This window comes from Arctopsyche grandis, chromosome 9, assembly GCF_051622035.1.
Source record: "Arctopsyche grandis isolate Sample6627 chromosome 9, ASM5162203v2, whole genome shotgun sequence".
NCBI classification, from domain to species: Eukaryota; Metazoa; Arthropoda; class Insecta; order Trichoptera; family Hydropsychidae; genus Arctopsyche; species Arctopsyche grandis.
In genome coordinates, this window is record NC_135363.1 from 6,094,676 (window position 1) to 6,117,804 (window position 23,129).

The 23,129-nt window shown below is 33.3% G+C and overlaps 1 protein-coding gene across 1 annotated transcript in view; it reads left to right on the top strand.

Moving 5' to 3' along the window:
• Dscam4 (Down syndrome cell adhesion molecule 4) overlaps window positions 1-23,129 on the top strand; it is a 202,950-nt gene that overhangs the window by 140,642 nt on the left and 39,179 nt on the right. Inside the window, exons 9-10 of the mRNA XM_077438728.1 lie at window positions 8,181-8,325; window positions 8,402-8,664. Of these exons, the coding sequence (XP_077294854.1) occupies window positions 8,181-8,325; window positions 8,402-8,664 (408 nt within the window). The remainder of the gene's footprint in view (window positions 1-8,180; window positions 8,326-8,401; window positions 8,665-23,129) is intronic.

A 23,129-nucleotide genomic window follows, 5' to 3' on the forward strand; every position in this document is an offset into this window, starting at 1 on the left:
CTCAAATACCTATTTACAATTCTTATAAATGCTCATAATACATCTAATACATAATATTAATTAAAGACTATCTAAAGTCGATGACCTAAAGCAGATTGTGTTTAGATAATCTGTGTTAATACCTGAAGGGTATAGACATTTTGTTGTAATCACCGAATCTTTACAGGTGTGTTAGTATGGTTATTAGTGATTCTGTCGTAGAATCTACTGGTTAGTTTGTTAGTAATGTCTGTAACAAACGGAATATTATTTATGGCATGCAGTTTTTTCAAGTTATTATACATATATGGGTGTATTATAAATTATTTTTAGGGATTATTATATAATTAATATAAATGTCGTATTGAATATAGAAATAATTTTTATTTGTAAATAAATTTATATTTTCCCATGATGCTATTACGGGTTGCCCCCGAGTGACATATACCTATGGTATTAAACTTGTACATATAAATGTATATATTATTAATTTGAAATCATTTTCAAATAGTAGGTAGGATGTTTTTGCCAATTTTAAGAGGAATCGTTTCAACAATGAAATCAGATGAATTGGCAATTGACAATGATAGGAAACGATTAACTTGCAGAAATACTCGGAAATAAATTATTTTCAATCGGAGTCAACTCAGGGCTCGAGCCCAGCAACCTCTCGGTGGTTAGCATTTACGCAACCATCGAGCTATACTGAGGGCTGTATATATGTGTGTGTTCAAGTAGTGCATAGGCTTGGACTTATTATATAGCATCTTCTTATTATTATTGTTCATATATAATATCTTATTCTTATCATATAATATCTTGATTAGAGTGGTCTTTATTTTTCACATTAATTATTTTTCTGTACAATACTTTTTCATAGTATTTTTATTTTAAGAATATAATATAATAACTAGAAAATTTTATAATGATTTTCCAGCCCTGAAATTTCTTATCTTTTGTCAAATATCTTTATGGAAGAATGAAACGTAAAGGTGGTTAGTAAAACAATAATCATTCTTATTCAAAGTCGACTTCTTAATGCTTTTTATATGCTCAAAAAAGGAAACAAATACATTTTTATGAGATGAATGTTTATCAAAAAACTAAAAAAAAAAGTTTTTTAAAAACATACCTCTTGTATAATTTGTATATAAAATTATTATTTTGAATAAAAACACCAATTTTTTTTTTACTACCGCCATCTATGTATGAAATTAATGACTACCAACTGTCACCGAGATTAAAAATCTTCGGACCTGAAATGCTTCTTATACGATATTTTATCTCTATCGTAATGGCGGAGGCTCCATTTACTTATATTGATGACTAAAATGAGCAATATGGCAAAGTATGAAAACGATCGGATAAGAGGCAACCTTTTTCCTGAATTGTAATCGTAAGTGAAACGTAAAGGAGGTATGTAATAAGGGCCATTTTAATAATATAATCGTATAAGCAATAAATAATTACATTTGATGATATAATATATGTACATACATTGTATGTACATATAAAGAGTTCACAAATACAGGTGAATAATATACTGTAAAATTTCCCAAAATAAATCATATTATTAATTTGAATTTATTTATTTTAGATATTGTTTTATCTGTGCTTGTAAGTCTTGATGACGTACATTTGATAATTTTTAAATTTTAATTTTTAGAAATTTTTCTCCGAAACAATTTATAATTGAAAGAACAAAAACTTCCATTAAACATCAATTAAGAAATTCTATCCTATTATACTTTGTTTCCTTTAAACTTTTCGTTTTCGCTTAGCAAATTCCGGGTATAAGATACCTAATGAAAGTTACACAAAGTAGAATGTAACAGTGTATGGAATTTGCGGTGCCAGTAATTTATTACATTTTCCGCGGTCTACTCGTGCCATCGGGAAAATTCAGTTAAACGAAGAGCGAGAGACGACGAAAAGTGCATTTACAGCCGGTGCAATTTGTTTATTGTTGCTCTGCGTCGTTCGCGAGAACTGCAGTTTCCGGTTCAGATGCGGTAGAACTATATTTACTTACATATGTATATAGCCAGTCTGTTCCACTGTCACGGACAACAAATTAAAGTGTTCAATTTGATTTTCTCATTAAGCTTAAGCACACCAGTGGCTCTCAAACTTTGCCCATTTGGTACACGTAATTGTAAACGGTTCATCGGTTGAATGGGATGGTCGTTAGCACGTCTTGCACTTCTTCGAATTTGCTTTGACCTTTATTTTAGTTAGGCGAAATTCGTACATATATTTTGATAATCAATTAAATTTGTGAATGAATCCTCTAAATATATACTTTATTGAGCAGAAACATATATTATGTAATAAAATTTGATTGAAATCATTTTTTAATAATTTTTTTGATTAGACTATGATTTTTTTTAAATCTACAGTATTCCTTTAAGATTTATTTATTTTATTTTTATTTTTATTTATATTATACCAGGAAGGCCTGACAGGTAAACCCCAATGCGACTTCCTGGCCAATTACATACACATGTAAATGTGTATATATATGTATATGTTACACCGAATCCGTAAAATTCTCTTGCAATTCTCTTGCCGAATGCGTGAAAAATGCAAACATGTTGCCCAGTTCACGGATTCTGTAAATTCTTTGGCGAATGCGTGTATTCGCCAAGAATTTGTCTGCTCAAAGCATGGAGTCGGCAAATAGACAGCAGCTCTCCGGTGTTGTTTTTTAGAACTGGACAGCGTGGACAAGTGTCAAAGTGACAGCTGAATGAGGATGTTTAATTTACATATTATTATGTATAATATGACTACATACATATGTTTCGATCATCTCATATGACTTATACATAAATTAATGTCATTTTTATACATTTTGATCAATATTTTAACAGTGAAACATATGTATGTAGTCATATTATACATAATAATATGTAAATTAAACTAAATTAAACATCCTTATTCAGCTGTCACCTTGACACTTGGTTATATTATAACACGCTGTCCAGTTCACGCATTCGGCAAAGAATTTACGGAATCCGTGAACTGGGCAACGTGCTTGCATTTTTCATGCATTCGGCAAGAGAATTGCAATAGACAATTTCGTGGATTCGGTGTAACATATATATGTATGTCCAATTTTATTATAATAACATTATTTTGGTGTGTCCATTATTCGTACATATGTTATGCATATGAACATGTACGAGAAAGAAAATTCATTATCGAATTTGTTAAAATCCCCTCAGAATCAACTGAACTGTAATGGGTGATTTAATCTCCCAAACACCAAATTAGAATTCAAAACCACGTTCCGAAGACCTACGTCACGTAAATACTTTGTGACATGTTTGGAAAAGCCAAACTAACCTACCTTCGTTCGCAGGTAGACATTTTCGCTCACCTGATACAATTTCCACGCGAAAATCTCCACGAATACATTTTCAATAGACTTTTAAGCCGTCCCTCCGCCATCTATAAGTATACATATGTACGTACATATATATATATATATATATATATATATATATATATATATATATATATATATATATATATATATATATATATATATATATATATATATATATATATATATATATATACATACACGAAGAGCTTCATAAATATGAATATTATAATTTTGCAAATATACTTTCGCCTTTTGATAATTATTTCAAGCCGACTCTGAGAGTGAGTCCCATAATGTAATTCCGTCGGTTCAAAAACCCGAAAAGAGACTCTGAAGCTGGACGGAAGGACGGATGGATGGATGATGAGTGGGGTGTGGAGGGTGGAGAAAGGGAGAGGGATGCTTTTAAAATGCAAAAGTTCTTACGCAAAATTCGGCGAGTTCATTTCTTAATCCGTTTTCAATTAAAAGTTGCCAGGCGCGTCGTATAATAATAGCCGACCGACACGCGAAAATGTTGGTTGTCACTGTCGCCGTAAATTATTCGCGGGAATAATTCGCGCGTAAACGGCAGCCGCCATCTTGGCATATGGCGGATCTCTGAATACATTACGCTAGGATCGAATTAAGGTAATGCGATAAACAAATCGTCTTTGATGTTCGTTCGAACCGGTGTTGCTTAAGGCAGCGGTACACTTGTTATACGCTCGCGAACAAATACACAAAAACATTACATATAAGAAAATGCTCGTGAGCTACTTTAAAAATCCTACTAATTTATTTATTTATTTATTTTTTACAATTTCGCCATAGTGACATTACAGATTAGCTCCAGGTCGTCACTATAGCTAATTTATTACAAGACATTGTAAACTCATAATTAACGAGACATCTAAATACATAATTATCACATACATACACATGTAAATCGAAACAATACCTGACATATATTATGGTCAGATATTACAAACATCGTATAAATGCGATTAATAACATTTTTCATGTAACAATACGAATTTTTAAATTTGATAAACAACCACAAAGACATCTATGGTGACAAATCTGGCGAAACCTGAGATATAACAGTAACTCAAGGTTTGCAACAGAAAATTGGGAAGGAAAAGCCAATTTTACAGGAACCGTTTCAATGAAGATCATAAAAATTGGCAAATTCTGATAAGAAACGATCGACTTCGACAAACCAAGGTCTGGCCAATGAGACTCTTAGTGGGAATCGAACCCGTGACATCAAGCACGAAACGCTGGTTAACGGATAACTCATATTCTAAGAGCTATCCGACTTCTTAATGTAACCGTTGATATTCTCTAAATCAGTGAGCTTAGGTTATCAGAGCTTACTTATCTGTCTGGTAGCCTGCGCTCATCATTATTTTGATAGTTGTATTTTTTTTATTTAACGCCCTAAGAGGCCCTATAATTCTATAGTATGTATATAGTCGAACCGATCTAACATGAGACTTATGTAAAATGTACATGCTATCGCATTCATCCCCTACTCGACCCGCGATGGCCAATTACATTTCGTTTCAGTTTCGCATTGCATTTTGGTCAAGAAAAACAACATTGTTCGTGCGTATAGCGGTCGGTAGAGTTTGACTTTTATTTTTTGTTAGTTTTGAGTTCGTGTGTCGTATTTTGAAATATTTACATTAATAAAATTTGAATATAAAAAAGTAAGATGTTGATATTATTTAGGGAATACGTATATATTTCATATTAATAGAAATTTATATATTTTTAGACGATAAAATAATGGTCCACGTCATGTTATGGACAGCAAAACAAAACAAAACAGAAAATATACTGGTGCACAGCGGCAAATGCATGAATTTGTTAGCCAGTGTATACCTTGTCTAGTAAGAGTGTCTGTGACATCTAGCGTTGTAAATTAAAGCTGGTGTATGCACTTTCTATACAATGTATACAACTCCGAGACTTGACGCTTTTATTGTAACAAATACATATACATACATACGTATATACCAGAAACGCCTATCAACTAGACTCCAATGTGCTTTCTTGGCCAAATATAAACATCGATAACCAATTTATAGAGTAGTTTTACATAGCATCATCCATATATCTATGGATAAATTTGCATTTTATAAATCAGCGTATTCAACATTCAAAATTCGAAATTTGCAAGAAATAAGACAAGGTCGCGGATTCTTTGAAATCGTTTCAAATTAAAATCAAATAAATTGGCATACTCTGATAGGAAGCGATCGACCTGAAGTCACATATCCAAGGTCTGGCCTGCAGCACCGGGCAGAAATTGAACCCTCTCGTCCTCTCAGTTTGAAAGCGTTTCATACTAACCACTAATCTATGCTGTTGGTTATGTGATGTATGAGTGAAATTTAATCTTCTCTCTTTCGTTCGGCTCTCACGGGGATTTTTCGTGTTTGTGGTTAGTTCTTGTTAGGGGTTCCAAATCCGAATACCATAAAAATTTTGCGAGATGTTTATACAAATAATCAAAACTGGTTAGTCACAAATTTATAACAAAAGTTTCGTATTTTTATATATTATATATTTTTTGGCGCGAAACCGTGATTTTATGCTGCGATGTCTCATATATATGTATGTACATAAGATGTTAGGGAGCAAAATTGGAATAAATAAGCACGTTAAGTAAAAACTCGGACTTTTTTCCATATTTCAAAAGCCCGGTCGGAAATTTGAGGCCTCGAAAAGAAGACATGTCAGGGGAAAATAGGACGTGTGGTGATCCAAGTGTTGGTTCACTGTTGTTTGGGCCGATTTGTCGGTGTGTATGCAGTCGTGTAAAAAATGGTTGTAAAAAAATGTTTAGCTTGTTTTTTCAGCAGTCTTGTTTCTTTGACACTCGTTTCAAAGTTTTTCAATGATTTTCTCGTAAAGGAAACTTTTCGAAGTCTCCGCAACGTACTGAAGACTTTATTAGCGTCGTTTCGTCTGAAAAAATTCTAAAGTACGGTTTTTTTTCATGAACACGCTTGTTCGTTTGCGATACGATCTATATTTATAGGAATAAATTTTTCAACACGCCTGAAGATATTTGCCATAAAAAGGCGATCAATACTTTTATATTTTATAACGATGGTGTATTGTAAATTTTCGATGTATTGTTAACTCGTATGGGAGCACAAGATGGGCCATAAATACATAGAGCAATTTATTTCGTCAATACTCTATTTAATTTACATAACCAAAATGTGATATATGAATTAAAATAAATACATACCTTTAGAGAATTATTTTTGCAATCTATTTTTTCAATACGTTTCTCAAACATATGTAATATGAAAACTTATATAAATAATACCTCCAAAAAGTAACACTAATAAATAATAAATTTGAACCATTGAAATCGAATATGACAATAATTTTTGTTTGCTTGCTCTCGTTTAAGAGATATGAATGAAAGTTGCAATTTTTATAGATTTTTGGCTTTCGCCGTCTTTAATTCAAAATCTAGGTATGTTGTGCCAAAAGTGAGTATTGGAATCAATATTCAGATTCAGATGTTTTTTCTATTGATTGTAATTTTTTATTACTTATATTTAATTATCTAGCGAATTTTTAAAGTCAAAAATATGATTTTTTTTTCCGGTAATATGATGAGCTAATTTCTTTAATATTTTATTCTAGCACGAATTATAAGGAATGATTCTTTTTTGTCAATATTTATTGTTTTATCAAAACTCACTATTTCGAGCGTTTTTAAAAATACTGCTGTTTACGACCGCATGGATTTTGCAAAAGGAAAATCAAAAATCAAAAATAGAGAGCGCATCACTCCATTTCACTCGCTCACGTTCGCTTACGAGCGATGAGCCCCCACCTAGAATATTTAACATTACAATTTAAAATCATTTATCGCTTGAATTAGCACGTTCATATATAGTAAAATAAAAATATTTTAATTGAACACGAACTCTTACAAAAATGTTAGCTTATATTACGGAAAAAATGAGTAAAAAATAATTATATATTTAAATTATACGTATTTTAAAGCAATATAAAATCAAAATCAAAGGGAATAAAATCTGACCATTGATTTCAATACAATACTAGTTTTTTTAATATCCCGTAAACGGAAGAAAACCAAAACACCATTGTGTCATATTCGAGTAGATCAAATTCAATAAATATTGATTAGTCTCCGCTCCGGTAAATAAAACATTATCTAACCTAACCTAACCACTTCGATACATCATTATTTATTTATTTATAATATTTAAATTTTGGATTGCTCCACAATGGGTAAAAATACAACAGAAACAAAATATTAACTAAAGAAATTAGACATGAAAAAACAAACATAGGTACATATGTATATGTATATGTATACGCAAACAACACTCATAAAATAAAAAGCTATATAATAGCGGATAATAATAATAATAATTACAAATTATAAAAAAACAACCAAGAAGGGAATGTATTATAAAAGAAAAAAGAGATAAAAATGAAATACATCATAGTTTGAAGTATTTCATTTCATACCCATATTCTGATTCATTACAATTGCTATTTTAAAAACGATCTTTTCTTCCACAGAATTTACATATGTATGTACATTATTATTTAAATGGATAAACACTTTTCTTGAAAATCTCTAACTCATATATAGGCAAATACATATAAAGTAATACAAAAAAATCAGTCGATGTACACATGACCATTAGTATGATTTATATCATGCAGCCCTTACGACGAGTGCTCGTTGCCTGAAAATTTTCAAGCGTTTCCCCACATCTTGAACGTAACTATCTAAGAAGAATTTTTTTTTGTATATTTGCAGACTCAAGTCCAGAACTGGTGTACTGGTTCTCTGAACAGACACTCCAACCAGGACCAACGGTTTCCCTCAAGTGTGTGGCAGTCGGTAGTCCACCGCCGCACTTCACGTGGACCCTCGACGGTTTTCCCATCCCGGAAAATACCAGGTTAGCCTTTTCCCAAATTATTACACCCCCCATTCAAAACCACCGTCTTGTTCTTACGATGCTTGTTTTTTTTCAGATTTTTGGTCGGGCAATACGTGACAGTGCACGATGACGTAGTCAGCCACGTGAACATATCTAGAGTCACCGAAGAAGATGGTGGCGAGTACACGTGTACGGCTCATAACAGTGTTGCCAGGGTGGCTCATAGTGCTAGAGTGAACGTTTATGGTCTTCCTTATATCAGAGAAATGCCTAAAGTGACTGCTGTGGCTGGATCTGATCTCGTCATCAAGTGTCCGGCTGCTGGATATCCCATTGAGACGATCACGTGGGAACGAGGTGGGTTTAATTTTATTTTATTTTATTACATTTTATACCAGGAAGGTCTTACAGGTAAACCCCAATGCGCCTTTCTGGCCAATTACAAACAATACAGCATTTTTATTATAAAATTCGTTGAATTACGTGACACTGAAAACTGGCAAATTAACGAGACATCTATGAATTGTACATAAATTTTATTGTACATTAATCATACTCAAATAGTGGTGATATAGTAGGTAGGAAGGTTTTTAGCCAATTTTTAATCGGGAACCGTTTCAACAATAAAATCAGAGAAAATTGGCAAACTCTGATAGGAAACAATCAACCTGGAGTCACAAATATCCAGGTCTGACCAACAGCACCACAAATATACTCAGAAAAATTATTTTCAATAGAGGTCAGCTCATGGGATCGAACCCGGAGCCTCTCGGTGTTAGGCAGAAGCTTAACGACCGAGCTATGCTGCTGCTGGCTAAGTTTGTATTGATTATAATCTAATATTATTACTTATGCTATATATGAAAATTGACTAAGGTAACAAGCAGATGTTTTTATACACTCAAATTTAGCGTATCGTCAGCACACAATGAAAATCCATCAGTAATGTATATTTTTCAACAAAGCTTTTCATTAAATTTTAATTGATGAAAATATACATGAAAACCTTCAAATTAATAATATTCATAGTTCATTAATGGATTTTAACTATATATGATAAACGTCGTGGTTTGATTGAATTTAAAAATGAATATTACAATATTGATATTCATATATACATAGGTACAATAGATTAAAATTTATTCTATTTTATAACACCTCTTAAATATCAACTTATCCTTAATGAGTCTCGCTTCTCTAATAATTATATTTAACGCACTAGTCAGTTTCTTTGTAACAACTCAAAATGATTATATCCCAGAAAAATATTATATTTCATAATTGGGTAATGGATCAAGAGGTGATGGTCATGTGCAACATATATACTAACTTAATTTCGTGTCCTTTAAACCATGGCCTTTTGTATGAACGTAAGTGTGGCTTGACATAATCTAATTTGCTTGTATACGATCAAGAACTGCGATATTTTACGAACCTTTTATCATACTGGATTTTATAAGCCATTTTCATCCCACAGTTGAAGGTTTCAGCTGTCAAAACTTCGTTGTTGAAATAGTGAAATAGAAAATAAAAAGTGCATTCACACATTTTGTAATAAAACTTGCGAGATATGTACAAAAAAATGGTATCCAAGCCAAGTCCAGATATTAGTATTAGTAATGTGTCATCGATTTCATTTGACAGTCATCGGTGAATACAGACAACCTCAAATCTATTTCTATGGTTTCTGATTACTTTGATCAGTTCCAACTTTCTCCGGCATATTTAAATGCTGCTTTATTACCTATATTTAAATGCTGCTTTTTTACCCCAGAAATTAGTTTTCGTATTAAAGTATTTTTAGTATTAAGCTAAAAAAAATCTAGAACTTATTAACTTGCGTGTGTAATTAGAAATGAATTGATGAATAAACATACATACATGTGTACCTCTCGCTCGTGGGTTAGCTCCACCACCGCACCCAAAGTTAGCTCAAAATGTCTCCATTATACTAACGCCTGAAACTAAAGTTGTGTAAATAGAACGGAAGAGCATTAAAGACGAATAACGAGGTGAATACATAATGGCCGCGCTTCCACACATAAATCTTTGAAACTCAACGAACGTTCGAAACGAACCTGCTAATCTCGAGACCGAGAAAGCTATACACGCACCCCACCCACCAGAGGGGAGAGAAGGCAGTGAAATATTAAAGAGGGCAACCTCTTAGCATTTCTACCCTTATATGGGTGGATCGCTAAGTACGACATTACGTGAGCTTAATAATGCGAGTGTGTGTCCTGCGAGGCTATTACCGACCCGGAACTCTCGGTGTAAACACGGCATAATGTTGTTCTTGAATAAATATAGTAGTTGTTGTCGTTATAGGATCGCGTGCTTGGTAAAAATATTTATAGTTTTCCGGCCAAAGGAAGTTTTAAAATGTTTACTACTAGATACCGCCGGAGAAAAGTTTTATGAAATTGCACGTAATCGGTTTAACAATTTATTTCTATTCGTGCAAGCGTTTTCACGACGTTCATTGAATATTAATTTCGGATTAAGCTCATTTATGTGATGTTTAACTGTGCGATTATTTTAATGCTAGCTTTGTATACCTACATACGTCCATACATTGTGTAAATTATTAAAATTTTCTGAAACATGAAAAGCCGGATACTCGCTTGCAAGCTGTAACTGTAGCCGAGTTTATTTTTTATTTCTATTTTATTTTATTTATTGAAAAATCAACAGATAACAAGATGTAGACATGCATAAGTCCAATTACAGATTTTTACAAAGATAAACAATAGATAAAGATAAATACAAGATAAAAAAATAAAAAGAAAAGAATAAAAGCCATAACATGACTAAATAGCACATTGCATAAAAGTGTTAAAATATTGGAAAAAAGGTTATAAAATAGAATAGAAGAAGAAATGGATCAATCGGTCAAGATTCTCTTGATGTTAGTCCTGAATTTATGTATGGAAATACCGAACAGATCAACCTCATTCAGCTCCCCGTTAAACATACGATAAACACACTGCAGATAAGAATATTTTTGGGATTAAGTGAAAAGAGTGCAACGTGTCTAGAATACCTAACTGGGATCCTGAAATCAACCTTTATCAGTAAATCAGAACAATCAAGGAAACCATTTATGAGCTTAAAGAAGAATGTAGCATCAGTAAGTCATCGCCTGACAGAAAGATTATTAAAAAATAGGATTTTTAAAAGTTGATACAGTAAATGGAGTTGATACAGTAGCCAGTGTGGACGCCCCATTTATTGGCTCGCGAGCGCACCGTGAGCTGCCAAAGTGGGCTCGCAGCAATCTTTCGGTGTGTCAATGAATCAGTCAAATTTTGCGAATGAATCAAAGTAGGCTCGCAGTGGGATCGTGGGACTGTTTAGGGCAGCGAGCCCGCGGCAAGCCTCCAACGGATGTCAAACCGGTTTATTTGCACAATGATGGATTGGATATCTCGTCAGCTCGAGCTTGGAACGAGCTATGTGAAAAGGAGAGCTCACACCATCAGCTTGCATTGATGAAGACGTCACATACTCATCTTCCGGGTGTTACTGTATCCAGTCGGTAGCAGCTACTGTTACAGCTACTGCTCGCAAGTGAGTAACCGGGTTAAGAAATGAATAAAACAATAAACTGAAATTAAATTCCCCCTCTTGATAGAAAGAGTCAAACGTTTCTTAGATGCCTTTATATGAGGAAATATAAATATTACTCCTATTCATTCCCCACTGCCTGATATATTATATGTAGAATTATTCAAGGAATGTACCCAAACGAATGTTCTTATTAATATAGAAATAAATAAGGTAGGCCATACGTATATTGGGCCTCAAATGGATGTATCTATTCGTAAAAATCTTGAATTTGCAATTAAAACAATGACGGAACACGTCACTAAGTGGAAAATTCAAATTAATCAAACCAAAACAGACGCGATATTCTTTAGTGTTTGAAAGCATAAGCCTCAGATAAGTTCAGATCTGAAAATCTCCTCTGGAGAAAGTCTGAAATGGCAATAAGTAATAAAATATTTAGGAGTAACGTTCGATAAAAGAATGAGATGGGCATCTCATATTGAGGCAGCGAAATGCAAGGCGATGCGTGGTATATCCTCAATGTACCTAATATTTAATCGCCATAGTTCTCTATCAACTCAAAATAAAATAAAATTATATCGCACGCTCATATTACCATTATTAATCTATGCTTCACCTGTATGGAATAACGCCTCGGATATTAACCTTTCCACGCTCCAAATAATACAAAATAAATCCCTAAAAATAATTTATAACACACCCATATATACTAATTTGAAAAAACTGCATGCCATAAATAATATTCCGTTAGTTACAGACTAACAAACTAACTAATATATTCTATGTGAGAATCACTAATAACCATATTAATACACTTTTGAAGAGTCTCTGTGATTACAACAAAACGTGTACATATACCTTTAGGTATAAATACAGATTACCTAAACACAATCTGCTTTAGATCGTCTACTTTAGAGTATCTTTAATTAATATTTTGTATTAGATGTATTATGAGCATTTATAGGAATTTTAAATAGGTTTTTGAGCTATTTTTCCTATTATGCTGTACATTAACATTAGAATAATATAATAATATGATTACTAACAAAATTAAATTAAAATTGTATAAAATACTAAATGATCAGTAGATCAGTAACTATTAAAATATATATTAGATGTATTGTGAACATAATTTAGTAATAATATGTATATATGTATGTATGTATGTACATGCATACATATATACACAGTTAGATAAGAGTAGGGAAAAATAGAAGCTCTCGTCAAAGCCAAAACTTTCACTGCTGAAGGACTAGGCAAACTTACAGTTGTAATTAAATTTTGAGAAATTAAATTAAATTAACTCCTCTTACAGGCTCGAAGCAGTTTCGTGTTGCGCATAAATCTTAAGAAATAGGCTCGAGTCTTATTAAATCGACTGAAGCTTGAGCGTTTTCTCATACACCAGTACATTCTCATCACCGGTAAGTACGTGACGAGATCAAAAGCGAAAAAACCGAACATACTATAATAATAATAATGCATAAATAAAAAACGTCGCGAGTAAACGTAATTCAATAACGTTGAAGCTTTTCATCTCGTTCAACCCCCTCCAGGGCATCCCAAAATCATTCCCAAGAGGAGGCATGAAAAGAAAAACGAGAGGGGGGGGATATTTCAGCAATTTTTGTAAATAAAACGAGCCGCATTAAACGACGGAGTACTGTTCCGAGGGGAAAAATGTGGTTTACGTCACCAACGCGACGCAAATGTAATTCGATGAGAGCGCGTGTGTTCCAGAAATTGTTCCCGAGGGACTTTGGTGGGGAACACTGAGCCGCGGCTCAGTTCTAGCATACTAATGAGTTGCTCAAATCCGCGGGTCCTCTACCGATTGGGGATCCTGTTTGCTTTTCTATAGCACCTCGTTCCCAAATTGAATGTGCGGTGGGTATTAAGCCACCCCCCCCCCCCCCCCTTCCATTCCAATCTGGCTCATCTCCCTTGTCTTTTAGGCTTCCTTTTCATATGCAATATCTTGTTGTTAGTATATGTTAAATTTGAGATTGAAATGAATAAAAATAACCCAAGTGGCGAAGCAAGTGGGTGGAGGACTCGAGTTGAAGATGCAGCTGAACTTCTTTGCGCATCCAAGTTGCCAAATTCGTTTGAGTACTTTTTGTTCTGACGAAGTTTGAAAAATTGAATGATGAAGGCTATGCATAGATATTATCCGTCGACTTGCTTTATCTGATATTGTTTATCTGTTATTTTCATTGCGTCAGAGTTTAAATATTCTAATCAGATTTATTTGGGTATACCTAAACCATTGCTACGATCTCTATATGATAAAATTCTTCAACCTTCAACTTGCTTGGCATCGCCCGGACAATTTTGTTTGAGAACCTTTCAAAAGCCTTTGATAGTTTCCAAAATAGCACGAGAATCGATTCTGTAACTACTAATACATATTATAACGGGCAAACATACTTGCCTAACATTTTTTATGGTAGCCCTTCAATCCTGGGCTTCAAGCCGTCAAAGGCCTTAATTCAATAATCGTAATTTGAAAACTGTAGATTTGTCGCGTAGGTCACTGGTTAACCTTTGCAATTCCATACCGGTAGGGAGTTCATAGATAGAAATCGGAAAAATGTTTTATATTACGAGTACATATGTAAGTTACTTATGTAATTTTGCGAAAAATAGAGCAATTTATTGGAACATTTTCAATTAAATTGGAAATTATATGAAAACATCGACCTGGAGTCACATATCCAAGATATGGTCAGCAGCACTGGGCCAGGGAATGAACCTCTGACCTCTCAACCACTGAGCTATGCTGCTGATTATTATACAAAATTTGTAATAGTTTCGATTTAAGGTGACCTATCATGGTACTGCGGCATTATATTTGGCAGTAAGAAGAAAAATACACTATTCCTATTGATCAGATAAGATTAGGGATTGCAATACCGGTATATACCGAGAGACCATAACCTCGATATTTTTGATAATATGCATGAGCAAGCAATTTTTTGAATAATCTTACTAACTGTGAAATTTAATACTCACATTTAATTATTTAATTTCTCTGTTTTTTCTTATGTTCATTTCCAAATTTTATGTATGACTACGTGTATGTTTACCCTTTAGTTTAATACTACCAGCGGAAACCTATAATTGGTCTTGTGTAATGTATTTTATTATTTGTTCTGTTTGATTTAAGATAGTTGGTTTTCCTTTTAAAATGAAATTAAAATAAAATAAAATATCTGTATACCAATTTACTGGCAAATCGTCAAAATTTCGCAATCGGTAAATACCGGTAAATTTAAAAATTTACCGACAACTTATTTTACATACCTATACAAGTACATACATATATTATTACATTAAAAATCGATGCAATTGGCGAATTGTAGATTCGGTTAGCTAGAATTTGTTTATTTTCAATATTAAATTTGGCTATTTCAAATTGGTAAATTCACTGACAACACAGATTAACCAAATCGTAAGAAATGTGATCAGACGACTTTTTCAATTATGAAAGAAACTATCAAATGGGCAAAACTTTAAATTAATAGATATGATTTGTTAAAAATAGAAAATAAAATTTATTTACGAATTTACTTTAATACATTTATATTATTCACCTGAGATTTATGATGCATCTAGGTTAACGTTTTTAGGAAAAGTAACTACATACAGTTATCTAATCCACGAAAAAAACGTTTATTTATTTACCGGTAAATACTGGTATATCGATAATAGGAAAAATCATTTACCACTTACCGATTAATGAAATTTGACGGATAATTGCTATCCCTTGCTAAGATGCTCCGCACATTTTGAACTCGCAATGCTAAAGGTTCATCACGAAGCTCGTCAACTAATATAAATCTAGATCTAGCTTTGAAGTACATATAAATATGTAAATCCACACACACATTTTTCAAGTCTGTGACGTGTCCAATCACAGACTTGTAAGTTTAAATAAAGTGCGGTCCAGAAACAAAGGTTGCGATAATCCATGTTAAATTTAGGACTCCGAGCAGGATAATCCCTCGAAAGTGCGGTTGCGGTTCGTAGATAGTGCGCTTGAAACACAGCCTGCGCAAATATGATCGACGGATATGAACATGTCCCATACTTCATATAATATACGTATGCCTTGAGAGAGAGAAAGAGAGAGAGCCATTACTGGCCACTGGCAAACAGACACGTGTGTGCCGAGGATCGCAAATCGGAGATTAAAACAACGTTACATATTCGCTGTGTACGAAGGTTTCTTTGCAATCGGTGATAGATGATGGATGGACACGATCTCGGTTCATTTAAATTCAAAAGGATGTCAGTGTACGAATGCGTGTATGAAATTGAAAGTGTGTTTGTGTATTCGTTTGGGGCTTTGTTTGTTTTGGGCCAGCATATTATGTATATGTAGATATATCAATTGATGGGTTGTTATTTTGAAAGTTTGTTAAATATATTTGATGGAATATTTTCATATGAATTGTTATTATGATTTTATTATTCAATCCCAAACTATAATATACATATGTACAAGGTGTTATGAAGCTATGTACATAAGTGCAAAGTCTTAAAGGGTTGATAGCTCATATCATTTAGAACAATTTGAGACGCTCAGTATAAAGTCTTGTGGTTTTTACTTTATCTATGTACGTAGTAACAATATATGAAGTTTTGTGATCATGCAAAAATTCGAACTCGAGATTTTCGATCACTTATCACGTTTTCATGAGCTAGAAAAAATGTGTGAATTGAGGATTTTTTGAACAACATTAGTCCTATCGAACTGAAACTTAGCATCGGTTACTAAAATTCTTATCGACATGACATAATTTTTTTTCAAATTTTTAAGTTGACCGGAAATGGTACCTCCCCTTATAGGTATCCCCTTTTTTAATTTCATTTCTAAAGATTTTTAGTAAAAACCCACTGTTAATTGCTAACAATTTCCCAGTTTAAAGTAGTATGTTAATCAATTATTATTTGTTTGATTTTCTAATAATGTTTATTGAATCAAGACATTATTAACTGATTTTGATTTGAAGGACTTTGAGTATATCTGCTGACTGCCAATTACATATATTCAAACTAGTGTTGTGCCCGATGAAATATCATCGCATGGGTCATATTAAGTTATTAAATAAAAAAAATTAAAAGAAATGTGTCGGTCTTATGTTCGATCCGTACGCGGTCGTATTTTCTTCAAATACCTTTTAAATATATTTAATTTAATATTTGTATTCAATGGTTAAAAATGAAAAAAATGGTAAAAGCTACCTACCTACTTACCTACATATAAACAATATAAAAAACCAATAGAAAAATTGATGAATTAATTATTGAGTTAAATAAATTTTCAATACATGGCGATAAATGCTCTGAGACTATTGTCCTAGAGGAAACATTGGTAACAAACAGTATATATATATAGAAGTTTTTTTTTGATCTGTTATTATATTCAAATTATATTCGTATTTTTTTTTTGGCAGTGTTTTAGCTGTAACGTACATATGTACATATGTCCAATCGACTGTCATATTATGGCGAGCTTTATCGCACACAGCCACACACATAGAATAGTGATATTATATATGATATGATAATAACACATCTACCACATTACTAAGAAATACAATGTTGTGGCATAGGGATTAGGTAATTGGTATTCACGGACCACTGGATTACCATCACCAATCGCCTAATTGCGCATTCGCGCCAAAAAGGCCTTGACTAATGAACAAGCCGTATACAACAGCCAATAAGGTCTCACGGCCTATTGACCAATGAGCTCTCTGTACTGAGAGTACACGCTGTGTATAACTATTCGGCGGCTTTGTCCCGAGCTCCATTATCGGAACAAAACTAAACTACTTCTACTACTACTCGCTGCGTATTTCACTTCTCTCTCGGAAACCCCTCTACATGTCCACGCTACAAAGGGATGACCTTAAAATGAAGTATGATAGTTAAAGCCTCAGATTTTTCAAGGCATTGATTTTTTACCTTCTAAAATTTATATTTACAATGGTGCCATTATGGATTTTGCCGCAAGGCGATACTTATGACCAAATTTGTACATATGTACTTTATTTAAATTTATTGCATTCTTATTATTAGTTTTAAATAATGATATCAAATGAGGATAGGTTGCCAACTTCTTTGAAACCATTTCAACAATGAAATCAGATAAATTGGCAAACTCTAATAGGAAATGATGATCCACATATCCAAGGTCTGGCCTGCAGCACCGGGCCAGGGATTAAATCCATTACGCCTCGGTTGATGATAAATATTATTTTTTTATTTATTTAATCAATCATGCACGTATTGTCTAACAAATTGTTCCAACGCGAAGAGTGTGCCTTATATATTTGGAATTATTTATTAATTATTTAAACAGGTATAACACGAATTATACACTAAACACTATCTATGAACTTTCAGCTTTAATCAACAATAGATGAAAACAATTAGATCTAGAATGTTAATTTAGTATAAAATCGCATTAAAAATAACCAGAAAATGCTGTTAGATGCGGTCGTGGTCCTTACAATCAAATAAAATGACTTTCACTTTAAAATTAAGTCACCGACTTTTTGCTTACGATCAAAATCTTACTGATAAGATATTAATGTACTTAGTGCAATCAAAACGCAGTGCGAGAGCAAAAATTTCTTATACGATAGCTTTAAACGAAGATTAAATAAAATGACAGTAATTTTTTTTCATATCATCTGGACCACGCTGATGTACATACAGGCCATTTCATTTTTGTCTAATTTCGCGATAAACGAATGCGTACGATCGTTTTTTCTCTTTTTTTACGCGTCTCGCCATAAAACTCCGTATCCGTAATGAAAATCTCCATTTTCTCGCAAACCGAAAAGTCAAAACCGGGCAACGGTTTTTACGGCCGTAATTTTACGACTCTTTCGCCATTCGTGGGTCTCTTCGACGCTCATTACTCTGTCGGATTTCTTGCCTTGCTTTCCTTGCCTTCGGGTCGGAATCCGATTGCGGAATTATCGGACTACGCGAAGTGGTTTTCGAAATTTCAAACAACGAGGTTTTCCCCCTTTACGGTGTATTTTACTACTAGGCTTGTATAATGTGGCCTACTCTAATTCTCGACGAATATTCGCAGGTTCGATCAATCACTCTAATTGCCCGGATTAGCTTTGTCGCTCGGATCTGGAAAATCTATGAAAATTACTTTAGACTGTCGTTTGCAGAAAACTCAATCATATTTTATGCCTTTAATGTTATATCAATCTCTATCACATTTTTGATACTTTGCATTTTTTTTATTTTCAATTTAAATTCCTTCGTTCTTGATTTTTCTTTCCATTTTCCGCTTTTTTTCGAATAGTCATTATATTGGTATCAAATAAAATGGAGAAATTAAAAAACGTGACTACACAACCTTCGTAACTATTTTTACATACCTATTTCATACTTCACTTACAATTACAATTCAGGAAAAAACGTTTATCCAGTTTTTAGTTTTAAACATAGATGGCGGTAGTAAAATAAAACTATTGGTATTTTTATTCAAAATAAATATTTTATATACAAATTATAGAGAGGTATGTTTTTAAAAAACTTTTTTTACTACCAATTTGTTACAAGCTTTTTATTACCTTCAGTCGTTAGTTCAGTGACATTCCTGTCCGTCAAGAATTACTAAAAAAATCTGATTTTGAACCATTTCCGCACTTCAGGTCACTTTGATATGTTACCGACATATCGACTTACTGACGATATCTTTCTGTATTCGTTGGGGGGGTGGTGGCCTCATGTTGAGGGCTTTAAGGGTCTAATTCCTTGACTTTAAAGTGGGCTTAGAATCTTACCGACAGGGTTAGCTAACATTGAAGTAAGTTAATGTGTCTGACATGAAACTAGGGAGTTAAATCGTCAACGAACTCATTAAAAAATACATCGGAATCTTATATCAGATTGAAGCGATGACAGCTAACTATTCAAACGTGCTTTCTACCGCTCCTTCACAACTCACTTGAACAGTGGCAACAGTTACTTTTTCACTTCATTTATTTTGACTAGAACGGAATTCTTGGTTTACTTTACATAGATTCACATGTAAGTTAGGTACAGCTAGCTATCCAAACCTGTCTTTCTACCGCCCCTTCAAAACTCACAGACTAAACAGTTAAACAATTTCTATCATCCTATATAAATCTAATATTACGAGTGCTTATACTTTCTCGCATACGTTTTCAATTCACTAATGGATTAATTTAATTTACTCACCGCTAAAGCTTGCTTCGTTTATTCTTGCTCTCCTTTACAAGCTTTTAGATACTATTATAGTAAATACTTCATGTATATGTACATCCTCACTGCTTATTTTTTTTTAAATTACAAACAAAAAATCATCATAAATTAAATTCACTAGTCATATTTTTTTTCTTAAAACATTATTCTCAAGGATAATATTTACTTAGCAGCATATTGTGATATGATCTCTACTTTTTGACCAATGGGTGACGAGCACTCATCGCCCAATCAGCGATCAGGACTCAACAGCCTATGAACGAGCAATGCTCAATAGCCAATGAGTTCAAGCGATCAAACAACTAATCACTCTCATTTCGTCGAGTATAAAAGGTTAGCGGATTGCTCCGTTTGTTCATTCGAAACTGACTCTCTGAAATTTAAACAACAAACTATTTCTATCACTGCGTCTTCCACTCAGATCTGTTTACGCCCACGTACATAATAGCATCATATCATATTTGCTTTTAAAACTGCAAGAATATTAAAGTATGTGTACATCGTGCATATTATGAGGTACCTCATACATATACTGTAGTTTAATTCTAAACTAGATAAAATGAAAATATCCTATCGCTACACAACCGTTACGCTCAGCTTGTTTGTCGACGAATGGGAAAAGATAACGCAGTTTGAAAAGCAATAGTGTAGAACAAAGCCTTACAATATATAATATTATATTACATCGTAAAATATACAACGCTACGTTTGAAGTGTATATTCGAAGGTAAGTTTAGTATTATAAGTTAGAATTGGAAAACTTTTCGTGAACGACTTTCACAAGTTAAGCTATGCTTAAAGACGCAATTTGAGGGAAACTTAATTATATAATGTACATATGTATGTACAAATTTACTTGTACTTTCAGCTAATTACAAACTCTTATGTACATAATAGCTTTTATTAATTTACTATTATACTTTACATACATACATTACAGTTAGGGCATGCATTACCGATTTTCGGTAAACCGGTTTACCGGTAATTATGCCCAAATTCCATTACCGAATTACCGTTAAATAATTTTGGAATTCCCGGTAATTTCAGTTATATAATACATAAATAAAATTTTTGAACTATGATATTATATGATGATATTTGCAGTGAACAGGTTTGATACATTTTTGTATAGTTCATTCGTTTCAGTAATGAAAAACGTAGGAACATTGATTGATGGTAGGGATTCCAGTCAACATACCTATCTACATACTATATGTGTATGTGTATGTTTAATTGACTTTCAACAAAACAAAACCAATCCTGTAGATATTTTTCAAATTATTTTAGGAATAACACGTGCATCGTTGGAACAACACGTGCAAGTAATGTAGGTAAATATTTATGTACATATATACCTCTCTTGCAGTATTTTTTTTGTTTTAATTGATATTTATTTATTTAAAGTTTGGACCATTGTAGCATTACAGGAATTCCTAATGCGCCACAATGGTCAAAAATATAACAGAAAAGAAAAGCAACAAAATAATAACTAAAGAAATTAGACATAACGAAAACAAAACATATATGTATATACACAAACAACTAATAATAATAATAATAATAATAATTACAAATTATAAAAAAACAACAAAGAAGGGAATGTCTTATAAAAGAAAAGAGAGAAAGAAAAATAAATATAAACATTTACATACATATATACACAGACAATAATACATTTATACATAATCATAAAAAAACAATAGCAATTATAATAGCAGATACATACGTAAAAATATCAAACATTTTATTATACAAACGGCATAAGATTTTATCGCAAAGATGACATAATCCGCTTTACAATAAATCATTTTTGCAAATGACTTTACCGTTTCCGGAAACTATAGATTAAGTGATTTTCGATTACAATAAAGCAATTGTTTAATGACTTGTATAGAATGTGTCGCCATTTTGTTTGAAATCATATCTGATCTGCATGTGTTTTGTGGCATACAAATTATTAACAAAATAAATGATAGTGTAGCATATGCTAAAAGAAGACGCCGCTAACAATGGAGACCCCCGAATGGACTTAGTGGTCGGTAACGGCATTCGGTCGCTTCCCTCTAGAATTCTCAAAATTGACAGCGCGAGACCGTGGTACTTCATATCTGGTACGTGGCTATAACAATAGGTAAACAAACGCGTCGAAGAAGATGCAGTGAGCAACCTGCCCTTGATAAGACCATATGAGGGCATTCTGGATGAAGCACAGTGCGTGGATCTCCTTAATCACCCAATAAATGCTATAGAGCGGCTTTAGCCTTTTGTTTGGATCCTCCACCCACCCCTACGCAACAATAGCATATTACATTTCACAAATGTATATGTATGTAATCGCCTAAAAACGAGCTTTCAATTGATGCAATCAAGTAAATCAAATATGTGTTGAAAATAGTTGAACAGTAGCCATTGTCAGATAATAATTTTAGTATATACATGCGATAAATCATAGCTCTCAATAAAATATCCCGACTTTACTACGTGCGAACTGTGTCGCGTCGCAGTTGAAAGGTTGACCGAAAGTTTGGCACTGAAGGAGCGTAAGTTACGCCCCGTATGAGGGTAATATCGCTAACATTCGCTGACCGGAAGTTGGGAGTTGGAACTGTGCCGGGAAACTCTGGTGTCATAATTCACGCAATTTAATTTCGGCGATAGCTTTTTAACACTTTCAGTGCGGCCACAATGTGACCCGATATTACGCAAATACGCGCGTCCGGCTGTCGACGCGGCTTCATACGGGACTCGAATGACAAATTCCTTTTCGAGTGACTACGAGGGTGGGGATGTTTAATTTTCGTTTATTGCAAATCACATATGAGCCGTTTTATTTCTAATTTGTAAACTTTGATAAGAAACGGTTGACCTGGAGTCACATATCCAAGATTTGGCCAGCAGCACCGGGTGAGGGATTGAACCTGCAACCACCCAGTTGAAAGCATTACATGCTTACCACTGATCTACATACATATGTGGCTTATCCA